Raw genomic sequence first — 16,141 nt, 5'->3', positions numbered from 1 at the left:
GCATAGATGTCAACGAATGATCTAAGTACGTGTTTTGACAGATCATTGATGTAGGAACAAAGTTGGGCCCAGGATGGACCCCTGAGGGACTCCAGCATTAATACTGTGGGCATCTGATTTCTGTCCATCAACCACTACTCTTATGAGCCTATCAGAGAGAAATGATTTTATAATTGAAAAGACATTTCCAACTATGTTTCTCGCTTTCCGAAAACTTCGATGAAAGTAAAATGAAACAAAATACATTTCTAACATGTGACGAGAGGCAGTAATGCATTTTTAGATGTGGTTAAATATCAAAACAGGAATATTATTTAGTTTGAAAAATATGTCTTAAAAATGAAACGGAAAAATATAAGACAATGTATAGACTTGAACAGTGTATTTGCAGTCATGGGGGCCCAGGATAACTATTCTTCCCCCTGAATCGCACCAGGAACAGATTTTCCAATAGTTTTACCTTGCTCTTTGATAGAACGTCTTTATCACGTGACCAATACCAAAATGGATACTCAAAGATAGAAAAAGAAATGTTGGGGATAAAAAATTTAAGGAAGAATCCTTTTGTCTCAATAGAACTGGCGGTCTGAGACCTTGTGAAATTTAGAAGGAGCTTATAACACTCCGACAATGCAGAAATTATTTGAAAATATAGAATATAAATAACATGAGAATGTATTCTTAAACCATTTACAAAATGAAACGTCAAATTGCTTTAGAAAAAAACTCACAGCTAAAAGTCCGCATCTTATACCCTCCCCACCAAGAAAAAAGAAAACCCTTGTAAGATTTTTAAAAGGAAATAGAATCGTGCCGGATTAAAATACTTCGATCAAGATCTAACAATTTTCTGCAAGCAAAACAAACTTACGCATATATTTGTAAAACACATTGGACTCCAAATGTGAGTTTCATGGAAAAGGAGTGAACAGGTTTTCCAACACTAAAAAAAAAAAAAAAATGTTCAAAATACATTATATTTTTACAAGTTTAGATAATATATAAAAAAAACGAATGTAAATAAAAAAAAACAGAAAAAGAAATAACCTAATCAACTTTCTACTGTACTGACTAGTTTCAGTGGTTTCTTAAACATTTACCAGAGAATAAAATATTTTTTTCTGATCTGCATGGATTTATCTGGTCAACGATTACCCAGAACTTTTAAAATAATTTATTTTACCATAATCACCTTGAGGCTCGAATAAAGAACCTAATGACTTATCAACAGTCCATAACACGTGATTATTTTTCTCATTGTTATTACTTTTTTTGGTTTGAGGATCAACAATGTACTAAGCCTTGATTTTTTGAAGAGGAGTTTATGTTGTACGACATAACCTTTTTACTTATTTGGGTAAGGATTTCCGAGACATGAAATTATGTACTCTGTAAGATCTGAGAGTCCATCTTATGAATTGTGCTTCAATCCATATAGTAGGTTGGCGCAAAAAATGTTTTTTAAGGTTCAGCTAATATATATGTGTGTGCCTAATAATTGAGAGCTTTAGTACTTAATCGAACCTTGAGTGGCCTCTGGGCCTTGATAATGTGGTGATGCCTTTGTAATAAAAAAAAAAAAAAAAAAAAAAAAAAAAACAGTTTGCAGTTTTTATTTTAATTACTTCGCTTGTTTTGTTTTATGAGATATCAATCTTTTTAGAGTTATTTAATGCCAAATCCAACCATTTTGGTAAAAGTTCTTAATCGTCAGTTCTTTATTTCTTTGAATATTACTCATGGTGTTTAATTGTTTTGCAGAATTGATTGAGTTGTGCAAAGGGAAAGGAGAAATAAACCAGTTTCTACAAGACGAGGTGAAAATACAATATTTAACTAATTCATCGTAAATTTTAAAGCGTATAAAAGTTTTACTGTAATGAAATGTTGCTACTCAACTCCCTCCATAGTGTCCTGCAAAATATGTCGAAGATAGACTCTTATCTTAAAGTGGTACTTTTTTCCCAGTTTCTTTGATATAACTACGTCACATATAAAGACAGAAGCCACTATAGAAAGCTTTAATAATCCTGTGTCTTATCTTGCGAGTAAATGCCTTAAATTATGCAAGATATATCTCCTTTAAAGGTTTTCTTTGTCGGCGAAGATTTATATAAAATTCTGCAGAATCTGGCATCTAAAGACATCACCTGGCACTAATATATATATATATATATATATATATATATATATATATATATATATATATAATCTCCCCGAGAAAGGGGTTATCAAACGCCTCTCAATTTCTTATCTACAGTCTTGAAACTATAGGAGATGAAAACATGGAAAAAATTCGATTTTGCTTTTAGCTGGTAAAATAGCTGCTAAGGTGTCAAAATTAAAAATATTGAAACTTGATAGGCGTAAGCCGACTTATAGTGCTATTCTACGCATGAGACATATATACATTTATAGATTCAACAACCTTATTTTTTTAAACTTTCCATACGTAAGGAAGTGCCTCAGAATAACGAATAAGGCTGGAGAGCTACATTTTTGGTTTCGATTCAAGGTGATGCCACCCAGGTCATGTACTTTTACTTTTAAAATACAAATAATATATCGGATACAATACTTGATAGAAAATTGACTATATGATAATAAATATAAAATATGTACACATTCAAGTGTTGTTTACGACAACCTGCTAGTATGTTTGCAAAACCTATATATGGAATATTGTTGCAACGTCTAGACATAATACAAAACAATTTCTAATCAGGCTATGTTTACAAATTTTTAACCGCTGAATAACTTACTGTACTTGCATTCACTAAACGTACGAGGTCGTCTCAACAATAATACCTCCTATATATATTTTTTTCGCTCGAATAGATCATAGAGGCTTGCAAATTGCATTATTATAAGTGAACTTATTCGTTCATGACCTAAAAGTTTCTGCTCTATTACAGATATTGACGGCATGCGACTGTAGAAAAAAATTGAACTGATCAACATTCACCGGTGCCTGTTTAACGTTTACGAACCTTATGAAGTTAAGGTTAGAAATTAGAAGATGGGTTCATCGATTCTAGAGTGGCAACAGAAATGTGAGTGACAAAATGCGCTCCGAACTTTTACGAGCGAAGCATCAAGATATGGGAAAAGTGCATTAAGGATGGTCCTGATTATGTAGAAAAATACATTCTGGAGCACAAAAGGTCGCTCGTTTTAAGGGTATCACTTGTCTTTCTGGCTCTTCAACATTTTAGTTTTAAAGCTTATATATATATATATATATATATATATATATCTTTATTGTAGACGTTCTATGATCTCGGAAAAACCACTGCTGTGCTAGCTTCTTCCCTGACCTACACGCACCAACATATGTAACGTAGCCATTACGCTGGAACCATGTTCGTTACAGTTAAACCTCTCTTGGAATCCCACGCCGTCCTGCATCATCGGAAAGGAACAAACAAAAATAAATAAATCCGACTGTCCCCCCCCTTTTTTTTCAATCCAAGTCGTATATTACCGTTTTTCTTTCTCCTCGTCTTGACATCAGCTTAAAGAATCTCTGCCACTGCGCGGCCACATGTCCATCTCCCGTGGTTCGCGTTTTTCTCCTGCTCCACTGCACGCCGACCGTAGACAGCCCTTTGTCGTCTTCGACTTTTCATGTTCATCTTTTTCAACCGTACTTTCTCTTCTGCAGACAACGTGGTGCCCTTATATTTTTGTTCATCTCGCACACTTCCTAATTTGCATATGTGCTTTTTTCGGCAAGCCAGCTATCTTACAGCTCCTGATATTGCGCTCATACGCGCTCTCTTACACATGCAGAACTCACACCGAAAAGTATCATATACCGCTACAAAGCCACCAGTAGCCCATGCATGGAGTATTGCTGCCACATCTGATACATATGGTGTATCTACCACGAGCCTCTCCCTCTTGGATAGGATCCAAAAAGGAGTTTTTAATCTAATATGCCCCACTGTCAACTAAGTTCCAACCCCTGGTCCGTCGCCGTAGTGTTGCATCTCTTTGCCTGTTTTACAGATATTTTAGTGGTATTTTTTCTGATGAACTCGTTGACCTTGTGCTTCCCCAACGTGCATATTCCCGACAAACCCACTTAGTAACAACATCTCACCCCCTTCACTGGTGGGATCCTAAGTGCCGGAAAGCTTTCTACTCAAATAGTTTCTTCATTAAAAAGAAGGAGACTTCGAAATTCCCTTCCTGCTACACTGACTGTACTGATATGCAGAAGTTTCGATGTAACGTAATCCAACATGTTAATCTTTCCTAGGTATGGTCTCAAAATAGTAGCCCTTTCGTCCAAGTGGCGATATGTCATGTTACAGTTGAGCAGTAGTAAAAAAAATGTGAATACACATTTTGTGTCACTTATATTCACTATAAATCTGATCCCTTACGTCTCTGTGACAATGTTTTGTTTGCGGTAAACTACACGTAAAATTAATCATGTTTTATTTCTATAACGTCTAATTCATAAAGAAAACTTAGACATAATCGATTTAAAATATTTTAGTAGTTTACAATTTTCACTCTTCATAGAAAAAGATTAAAAAGAGAAAAAAAAAATGAACAAATCTTTTGCTAAGAATTCGTTGAAAGAAATTTACATTAATCTAAATCGATAAAGACATGTAGAAAAAAATGCATCAATTGTCGGTTCGAAAAATTGTGCTTGTAAATACATCAGACGCAGGGTCTAGCATTATGTCAATTACGAAAAGGCGGCAGACATGTTGCTAAGAGAAGACCAAGTAGTGTTTTGGCTTACAAATCGCAATTGCCTTCCATTTAAAATTTGCAGATTGGCACTTAGAAATCTTTCGAGAATCTTTGCTCGTTAGATAATTCGGATAGTTTAGTTTTTGCCAGAAAAATATCTATTTGCGGCTATTAGTCACCTCCATAATATGTTATATAAAACGAGATTTTCCCATATTTCATTTATTGTTTTCCATCAAAATGTTTCATATGCGAGTTTGTATCGGCATAGATGTGGGCCAATTATTGATACGCATTTCGTTTAGAAACTATACTTTGTTCACATTCATCGACTTTTACAAGTAGTTTCGCTAAACATTTTCCTCAAGTTTGTATTTATACTAGAAACTCAAGAATCTCACATTATGATTTATTATTACTGCCATATATGTACACTGGAGTGACATTTTTATAGGACATATAACACCACTATTAAATCTTAAACAGTTTATTATCCTAAACAAAGACGTTCTATCGGCGTGCTTTTTATTATTCCAGAAGTATTTTGATTAGCTACTCCAAATACTTTATTTTATATTCAATACTATCGGAATAACAGATTAGCGGCATTTATATTTAACGAAAACTAAGTAGCCTTCAGTATCACTAAGACATTCATGAATAGTCGGCAAAATCTGGTTCTTATAACATGCAATCGTACAACGTGCACAACTGATTACTGAATACTTTTTTGATACTATCTAACGAATTCTAGTCGGATTGAACGAATATATATTTTTTTTTCAAAACACACATTGATTTGTTCTGCGCTTAATTACCATATCTATTCAATATTACTCCAATCTGCATTTTCACGAACGATTGAGTTAACAAAAATATGACGTTAACTTAGTTTTAAACGCACAGTAAAATTATTTAAATTTCTATGTTCCATTGTTTTATACTGTTGCATTTGCCGTAATTGGCATTGCATGCATTCGTTTCACAATGTATAGTAGCAGTTTCCTGGTGTCTAAATATACCGCTAGACATCTTAAAGTTCCTTTTTATTAGGGTTTTTGCGCTACGCTCATTAACGTTCACACGTACAGAACGCTTGCATGTGATAAGGACCAGATTTTGCCGACTATTCATGAATGTCTTAGCGACAATAAAGGGTACTTAGTGTTCGTTAAATATAAATGCCGCTAATCTGTTACAAATTGATCTAGTGGAAAAATGAAAAGACAAGAGGAAAGACCCCCGCCCCCCAAATGAACGAGAATAAAAATAAAATATTGCCAAAGATTAGTAAACAAAACATAATTGTAAAATCAATGCGTATCGTAATTATTTTGTCTGTTTTAATGCATTTGAATTTTATTCCGTTCATTTCGTGCTAAGCCACATTGCATATTCCAACCGACTTAATGAACCCTAACCGCAATTTAATTTTCTTGTAGGTTTACAACGGTGTTCGTGCACAACAGAATTTGAACACGGCATTCCGGTTCTACTGTCGACGTATTTATCCATAATATAACATCTTGCATCAAAGGAAATATACGATATGATAATATTAGTATTTCGTGAAATTTATACTATTTCTGTTTCATTTTACCTCAGTCGATGATCTCAAATGAAGCCCCTCCCTTCCTAGTGATAACACTTGATCTCTATATGCGATGCATGGATAATCGAATATTTCGTAAGTTCTTTACCTCTCAAAAGTAAAGAAATTAACATAATTTTCTTTCTCTAATTGTCCATTTAAATATGTTATGGTATTCATGTGGTCTCTTCGTCTTACCAAGTTACAGGACAAAATCCATCTAGTCTGGTGGAGTATCCAGCTTCGTACTGTTACTCGAGGTAAAATCACTTGGAAGAGGTACGCCATCCTTCGGAAAAGTCATCTGGGTTAGCCATGCGGAAGATATCTTATTTGCACCGCGAATACCGCTGGAAAAATGGTGGGATCCTTCTATCGATCCAATAGATCGATCACTGCTGATGCAATTCTCTATCTATATAAGAGCCAGGTACGTCCAAGGATGGAGTACTGTTGCCACATCTGGGCAGGAGCTGCTAGAAAGGACTTGTCCTGCCTTGAGTTCAAAATAGACTTCGTAGCCTCGTAGATATTCTTTTCTCTTCCCTGCAACTTCTATCTCACAGAAGAGACGTTGCGAGTTTGCTTTATCGTTATTTTCATGGAAAGTGCTCGACTGAGCTCTAATCTATGGCCCTCCCTCGCCAAACTTTCACAAGAAACACTCGTCTAGCTTAAAACACTCAATTTTCCCCACTCTTTATCCGTGCCTAAACCTAAACGTAGATTCCATGAATAAAGCTTCTTTCTTAGAACTGCACACCTGTGGAATTGTCTTCAGTTTTCCTGCTTTCCAGCTGACTACAATATGGTTGTCTTAAAGTCCAACGTAAACAAGTTCTTGATGAGCGATTTCACTTAAGTTAACAAATTTACCGAATTTCCATTATTAACGATTACTTTATTGGCCAATTGACTACTGTACACTCTTAACACTTATCCTCGATTGGTCTCTGGGCCTTGGAAAGTGGTTATGCCTATGTAAAAAAGAATACTATAGGATTTTGAATATTTGTTTAAGGTTTAATCATATAGAAAAGTATCCTCATGTCAGATTGTCTTGACACACCTACGTACCAAGAGAGCTTAAATACTCGGCGATAATGTATGGTAGGTAGTTAAGTTATTCTTATATGAGTGAATATTTATGCACGATAATTACTTCGTTAAATTGAATAGACGTTTTTAGTATTAATTTTACATTGAATCATTTCCATTTTTTTCATATTGTAGTCTTTACTTCAGTACGTATTGCAATTTACTGTAATCTTTACAGAACAGACGAAAAAGCTCTAAAATGTATTAATAAAAATGTACATTGTATTGACACTAATAAAAAACTATTTTATGACAAATTTTAAACTTCCAACCTTATCAGAAGCAATAATTCCTCCCCTTTCGACAGAGTCATATAGTAAAACTAACCTTGTATATGAACTCAAAAGCCCATTAACAGACGGTGGCCCCGACAGAAATATATGTAGGTATAAATACCACGACATTGTTTAGGAGACTAACATTAGATCGCCCTGAACAAAGTGCCATCCTTAAACACCTGACAAACCAGTATTCTGTTCAATTGTCCCAGTTTAAAAGCTCCTAGTTGATAACTAACATTCTTATACAATGTAATAAACTTTAAATACTCGAAGCTATTCTAATAAAAACTAAAAACCCAACATTAACAAAATAAACTTCACTAATCGCTTTAACCTTTTGAAGTGTTTATAAAAAAAATTAACGAATGAAAATTAAGCATCCATAAATATAAATAGTAAAAATTCAATCAGTTTAATCCCTGAAGATTAATTCCGAAGGATTTGAAAGTACTGGGACAAAAAGTTATGGTTATTACATCAACCAGTTCTCACATAAAGTAAAGACTTCAATAGGAAAAATGGAAAGGATCCAATGTAAAATTAATAGTCTAAAAACGTTCAATTGTACGAATTATGCATAAAAAATGCTGCCCAAATACGATAATTACTGTGTATTATTTGACGTAGAATGTAAACTGTAGTAGGAGTGTTAATACATTATTCCGTTCGTCATAGCTAAGATTATATACTTTAATGTTACATAAGCTTAAAATTATACACACTCTTATTAGATTTTAAACGGACACGAGTATAAACAAGGAAGAAAAGCTCGTACTTATGCACAATATCTGTTCGGTAGTAGGATACTATCTTCTAATCACCACTGACTTTCGCGAAAGTGTCGATGCGAATATATGGGTGGTTTTGATTCCCTACAGTGCCTATTTCCCAGAGAATTGAACGCTGCATTGCATAAAACGACTATGCGTAAAACTGCTTTAGAACATGGTGGAACGATAAATTTGGTTATGTTGGTGATATTCCCTACGTAAGATTAAACAAAGTAGTCCAGCGGGTTCGGGTCAGGGGGGGGGAGGAGACCAGTGAGAGAAGGGTACAAAAGCGTAGCATTCCTTCTGAAGCCAACCCTGGGTTTCTTTTGACTTTCTGGTGGCGCAGAGTCCTGCTGCCACACCCAACGTCTGCCAGCGGCTGCCTGATTACATCAGGGGATCACTGCACTCTTCAACTTATCCAGGTACACTTTGTTGTTGACTTTCAAGCCGACTTCGAAGATGTGAGGTAGCACAATATGACATTCACTTGAAATCATACCAAACCTCATAACGGTTGCTGTAAACTAATGTTCTCATCACGCTGGGCACGCCCTTGTTATTCGTGGCAATTCAGCAATGCATTTTTAAGGCGCTTGCAAGAGACCTGTTATCATAACTTGCGTCAGTAGAGAGCACGTGTTATACAGTGGCACACCTTCGATCCCGTTCCTTGAACATTGCACTACTGTTATGTAATTGGGAACATTAGAAATAATTTGTTATCTGTCTCTCGACCGATCTATATATCTATATTATCGATATATCTATCGATCTAGTTATCCATCTATCTCGTTATCTAAGGATCTGTTTGGCGTGGTGAACGGGGAGATGTTAGTTGTGTTTTGATATATTGTTAAAACATGTCAAAGTCACAAATTCGATGACCGATCAACTTCATAAGAGTTCGATAGCTAACCCGAAAGTACGTATATGATCACGTGTTCTAGTTTGATGAGAAAATAGTCGGAGTTAAACTGAGGACATCATCAGAATATGGTGTGAAATGGATTTCCTTTCAAAGCAGGTGGCGTCTCAGAAATGGGCCATGCAAGAACTAGTCACCCAAGTAAAGACCGTCGATTGTTCCTCTGCTAGACGTAATGCCTGGGAGCGAATAAACAAATAACCATATATAAAAAAACCAACCCATCCTCTTGAGTTAATCGCACGTGTCTTGTCAAGAGAATCAACTCTCAAGATGAGAAAAGAACCTCCCGGAGAAAGGCTGACCAGCAGAACCAGGTATATACCACGTTTATGTATTTGTGTTATATGTCGACACACGCAAATAGACATTCACACACATTAAGATAGACACTAACGATACGACATGATTAAAGAGTTAAGGAATCAAGAGCTAATTATACATTAAGGTAAATGTTAACGCACACTTTGACTGCAACAGGATCAGCTAGAAATCTATTAGTGAAGAACCACCATACACATTTAGTGACCCGTACACACATTCAGATTAACCCTTCGTCACATACATACGTATGACCAGTGAATATACAATATACGTCATGTTGGTAACCCCATTATAAAACATTACTTTCAGACATGATCGAATGGTCCTACTGCTCTTGGGAATTGTACACAACTGGTCAACTAGTAGATCTTGGAAAAAAAAAAGTTTTTTTTTCATTCAACGAAAATGTCTTTTCTAGAGCGATAATTTTATCGTTCCACAATGTAGAGATAGAAACATATCCTAAAGCAGAGAGACCATGTGTCGGCAAAAAGGCAGCGATCATGCGCATGTAGACACGAAGAGAAATAAATTGGAAAAATGAGAAGTCTTAGATCCAATCAGTTTAACATTATAGAAAAGATCCCTGAAGCGATTCCAGTAAGACACGCTTAGAAATATATTACTAGTTCTTGAAATCGGTAAGAAAGAGAAAAACAAAATCATTCTTTCTAAATATATACCATGGAAGGCTCGCAGAAACCGACGAACATATTTAGTTTCAATAGGCATTTGTATATCACAGGAATGTCTGCTTGTAATATGTTTGCTTAAATTTCAAGACCAGAATAAACAATGTACTTACAGTCGAACAAGATTGCACTGACGAACACGATTCACTTTGGTTGTTTTCCAGAAGTTTTACATGCTGTAAAAAAAAAAGCAAAATATCGATTATTTATATGTATATATATATATATATATATATATATATGCGCATACACTCTACCATATAGTCATCCATAGACAAACTGTTTAGTTGTATCACCGGTCTTAAATGCGGCTAGACTAGCATCAATTCAGAGTTAGGGATAGGACCTACAACCATATAGTTGATAGTCAACATCTGACCTTACGCCTCATGGAATGAGCACTCGCAAATGATTGTTTATTCTTATAAACATTTGACTGATGCATTTACAGTGCTTTATTTGTTTGTTTATTTACAAACAAACAGCTCGAATAATGCCTCATGTGACATCATTTACGACAGTGAACTATCCAAGAAGAGGGGGTACATTAGTTTTTACACCAAACGACGTCATGACACAAAAAGCACAAAAGCCATGACAGTCAACAAACCGGAAGTCAAGACCAGAGTTTCGCCCTCATTTGGGTTCATCACAAGATATATCCGAACTCTGAATTCGAAACCTGAGCCTCTTGTATGCGAGGCGAGTAATCTGCCACATGAGCGAACGCGCCACACACAGGAAAGTCTGTTAACTAACAGATCAAGCAAGCCAAGAGGCTCGGGTTGAGAATGCCGTGTTCGAATATGTCTAACTGATAAGCCCAAAAGTAGTACGAAACTCGAATGTTGGACTTCCAGTGGTTGGCTGTTATGACTCTTGTGAGCTGCAACGTTGTTTGACGGAAAATTATGTCATATTCTGAAAATTATAGAGTGGCGCTAGAAAGTCAACACTTGTCATAATAAAACCGAAGAAAAAAAAAAAGAAAAAAAAAGAAAAAAGAAAAAAAAAGTAGATTTAAGTTAAATTGAATTTAACTAAATAACCTATACCTCATTTGATTCGCCTTTTATTCCTCTATAATTTTATCCGTTCATATTTAACTTTTAATTAATGTATTCTAGTGTTAACGTCAATTTAAAAAAAATGACTTCAAATCGAGAAGGCGAAAAAAACTTCGCAGCAACAAATGAGCTTAAAACTAGCTTACAATATCCACATATTAGGCAACAAAGCATATCTAATCGTAATTGTTCCAGGTTATACAACGTAACATTTAGTCCATATGCCTCGTCAAGAGCTCATTAATGTCCACTTTTTTGGTTTATCGAATTGAGAAATCGGCCGTAGATCTAAATGTGATGAGAACGACACGAATGACTGTACAAAAAGCACAAAAAACCCGGCAGTGTTCGTGATGCCCCTAAATCTGGTCGTCGTAGAGGTACTTTTTACAGGAAAGACAATGCTATTAAGATACTTATCCTCAGAAACAGACTGGGCGGTTCCCCAAATTTAACAATGTAAACTCGTTAAAAAGTGTTTTCATTCTCCAGTTACGAACATTGAATGGTATTTAATTTGCGAGGATGTGTTACAAGACGCAAGCCAATGATTTCTGTAAAGAACAAAAAGCGCCGTTTGGACTTCGTCGGATACAATGAAGATCATGACTCTTCTGGTTAGTCGAAAGTGATTTTTAACGCGAAAAGTTCAATAGACTAGGCAATGATCGTAGGCAGTACGTCCGTCGAAAGAAAGACTAAGAATTTAATCCTAGGTTAATAGGTTCAACGGTACAAGGTGGAGGTTCAGTTTTGGTGTGGGGGAGTTATTCAGTGCTAATAGGTCCAGGGCTTACAGATCTCTTGCAATATGTTGACTGAGCATTTTCTACTCTACTTGTACAGGAATTTGGATGATAATCCCATCTTCAGGCAGGATAATTATCCCATTCACACAAGCGGCAATGTCGAGAGGTTCCTTGAAAAGCATGAAATCCGTGTTTGAATTAACCTGCACAATCTTCAGACCTCAATCCTATCGAACATTACATCAAGCAACAGCTACCCAATTATAAAATCTGAAAGCACTTTGGACAAAAATTAAAGAGAAGTGGGATGCGATTTCATCGGAGTATTGTCGCAGACTAATTCAAAGAATGCTCCCAAGATTGCAGGCTGTCAAATTGCAGAAGAGCTATACTAATTATTAATCAGTCGATTGTGTTCTTGTATTTGTGTTGTATTGGGTTCCAAAGTTACATTTAAATAATTTTCCATTGTGCAAAGTTTCTTTTTGCCTTCTCGAATTGAAGTTAATTTTTAAATTGACGAGAACACTAGGATACTTCAATTGAGAGTCAAATATAAGCAGGTACATTTATAGAGGAATGAAAAGCGAATCAAACTAGGTATAGGTTGTTTGAACAGTTACATTCAATTTAGCTAAAATTTGCAGTTTTTGAAAAAAAAAATGACCAGTGCGGACTTTCTTTTTGGCACCACTATATATACTCTTATGGATTTTGAAATTGTATTAATCTGCAAAAGATCTAGCTAATTTGCATATTCTTTTAAACATTTATTTGAATTAATTCCCTATTTGCTTTTTCGGTTTTCTAATGAGATGATCATCTTTAGTAAACTATTACGCGTAATTATGTTCATGCAAATATTCTACATTATGTATACTTGCGTAATAGGAGTAAACACAAACCTCTTTCGAGATATTTATGTATGCGTACATACATTTGTAAACCAAAAACTGACTGGGGTTTGGTAGGCAACGTTTTTAAACAGACATGAAACTCAATATATAGGGTATTCAAACCCATGCGAAACTTTATATTAGGGTTTTATCCGGGGAAAATCTGTGCGAAAAAAAAAAAAAAATGGAATTTACTAGGTGTAAGTCGAACGACGGCATTACGAATATGCATGCGTAACTTAATAGCTATTGGTCTATATTTTAATTTTTAGCCTTGTAGCAAACGTGCCTTCATAGCTCAAACATTAATATCAAAGGAAAAAGTCAATCGTAAGCTAAACATTTTGGTTTCGATTCTCGGTGGTGGCGCAAGAGCCATTTTTGTTTACTTTTTAAAATCATAATTATATATTGGGCTCAATATAATTAAGAAATCCGCATTAATCAAAATAGATTTAAGCGTATTTTACGACCTGGTAATTAATGATGGCCTGCTAATATATATATGTAGATTTTTTTTTCGTGGGTAAAGTTACATATGGTCTCTACAAACAGCCATCTGTTTCAGTCAATGAGACTTCAAGCAACCCTGAACCATTCGACGCTATAGAAAAATATTTTGCTCTTGTTATCGAGCACTATCTAACAACCTCGTTGTATTCATTTTTGAATATCTCCAGCTTGAATACACACACACACACACACACACACACACACACACACACACACACACTTATACCGACTGGATGTTATCCTGGAGTAAATTTTATTACAGTATAGGTTGATCATTACAATTTGGTTAGTTAGCACAAATAGTTTAAATACTGTATAAATTTTAAATTTTCATTCAACTTTGAAGGTTTCAAATGAGTTCTATTAACGTATTAACAGTTTTTTAATTTTTATACTAAAAATATGAGTCAAAAGGATTTCGTCAGGTCGTATGAAACTCAAAAGTGATTCCGATGCCTTTAAACCAATTTCATTCCCGTTCCTATATAAAAGTAAACCAATATTTTCACATTTCTACACATTTTTATTGGTTATTTTTTAGTCGTGTTTGACCAAGTAAATGTGTCGAACACAAACGCCATTTATTGTATATTTTGCTAGTTTTCAATTCTGTTAGTCGTAACTAGCGTATTACAAGAATGCAGATATTTTCATATAAATTTTTCCAAGATTTACGCTTCAATTTAACAAGTAAAAGACAGAAAATAAAATTACGAATCTATAATTTGTAATTAAAAAATATATAGCATGACCTAAGTTAGATATAACAGACTTGTAAAAGTTTTAAATTATAGGAAGGAGGAGAAAGTACAGTATCGGCCATAATATAAGGAGCGGAAAAAAATTTACAATTATTCATGTATATTTAAAAAATTAGTGCATGGATTTTTATGAAATACTCAGAATAAACCAATAGAACCAATATGTATAAACTAGTACCCCCCCCCAAAAAAAAAATTACGATTCAATATTGAGAAATATTTTAATTTAAAATATCTGGATTTATCCTGGCCAAAAGTTAAGGAACGAAATAGAAAATTTATTTTTAAGAGACTAAACTTTACATAAAAATAGCTAGTTTTTAATATTGGAACTGCTGATAAGCACAACAAAGAAAAATGGCGCAAAACTGTCTCTCCAAGAAAAAATAATTTTAGACAATTACAAAGAAAAGAAATTAATTTCAACAATTTCTAATATCGTTCGAAGATCAAAAAGTGTTGTTCATCGTGTGATAGCTCGATATAAGAATAAAAATACATTAGAAGCATCCCCTAAAACCGGCAGACCCCCTAAAACGTCTCAAAGAGAAGATAGGATTATGGTAAGGCAGGCTCTTAGTGATCGATTCAAATCCGCAACATCAATTTCTCGTGATTTTAATGAACAGACTGGGAAAATATATCTAGAAAAACTGTTTCTCGACGGTTAGCAGCTGCCGGATTGCATGCCATGATGCCAGTATCTAAACCCTTGATCTCCAAGAAGAACAAAAATAGCCGTTTGAAGTTTGCCCATGAGCATGTCGTCTGGACTGATGAACAATGGGCTAAGGTTCACTTCAGCGATGAATCCAATTTCAATTTGTTTGGATCTGATGGAAAGAAGCATGTACGGCGTAAGCAGGTGAACGATTATCCTCCAAATGTGTTAAAAAGACACTTAAATTCGGAGGGGGGAAGTGTAATGGTGTGGGGTATGATATCCTCGGAAGGAGTTGGCCCTCTAGTTCGAATCTATGGTAGGGTTTATGCGGAGACTTATAAGCAACTCCAACAACATGTCATTAAGAGCTTACGCCTTTCACCTAATCAGCCAAGCATTTTTATGCAAGATAACGCCCCTTGCCATAAAGCTAAAAAAGTGATGTTACCTCGAGGAAGAAGAAATAAGAGTAATTGACTGGCCAGCGCAGAGTCCGGATCTGAATCCGATAGAAAATGATTGGAGAAAGAGCACAGACGAGGAATCCCAACATCAAAATCATTTGTGGGATTTATTGAAGGAAGAGTGGGAAAAGATAAATCCTGAAGTTTGCAAGAAACTAATCCAGTCTTGTGGTCGAAGATGCAGTGAGGTCATAAAGAATAAAGGGGTGTTCACTAAATATATAATGAATTTATTTTTTAAAAACATTTGCATTAAAAAAATAAATTTTCTATTTCGTTCCTTAACTTTTGGCCAGGATAAATCCCCAGATATAATTTTAAACTAAAATATTTCTCAATATTGAATCGTAATTTTTTTTTGGTACTAGTTTATACACATTGGTTCTATTTGTTTATTCTTAGTATTTCAGAAAAATCCATGCACTAATTTTTTAAATATACATGAATAATTGTACATTTTTTTATATTCCTTATATTATGGCCGATACTGTATAACACCTAAAGTAGCATAATCCCACCTAGGAATAATTCAGTACTAGAAGAAATATTTTCAGAAATATCTCATGTGGAGGAGAATTACATAATATCTTGCCAGAAATTATTTGGGGAATGCTGGAATATGAACTC

At 34.9% G+C, this 16,141-nt stretch overlaps 1 protein-coding gene across 1 annotated transcript in view; it reads right to left on the bottom strand.

Annotated features, from left to right (window-relative positions):
• Positions 1 to 817: 817 nt before the first annotated feature.
• The window catches only part of LOC145286428 (uncharacterized), a 115,038-nt gene continuing 99,714 nt past the window's right edge, over positions 818 to 16,141 (bottom strand). Inside the window, exons 3-4 of the mRNA XM_080135346.1 lie at positions 10,514 to 10,576; positions 818 to 943 (exon numbers count right to left, since the gene is read on the bottom strand). Coding sequence (XP_079991472.1) covers positions 833 to 943; positions 10,514 to 10,576 — 174 coding nt within the window. The 3' untranslated portion in view covers positions 818 to 832. The remainder of the gene's footprint in view (positions 944 to 10,513; positions 10,577 to 16,141) is intronic.

This window comes from Euprymna scolopes, chromosome 10 (genome assembly GCF_053919585.1).
Source record: "Euprymna scolopes isolate OS-2025 chromosome 10, ASM5391958v1, whole genome shotgun sequence".
Taxonomy (NCBI): Eukaryota; Metazoa; Mollusca; class Cephalopoda; order Sepiida; family Sepiolidae; genus Euprymna; species Euprymna scolopes.
Note: the sequence above shows the minus strand (reverse complement) of the source record. Positions and strands in the feature narration are given on the sequence as shown.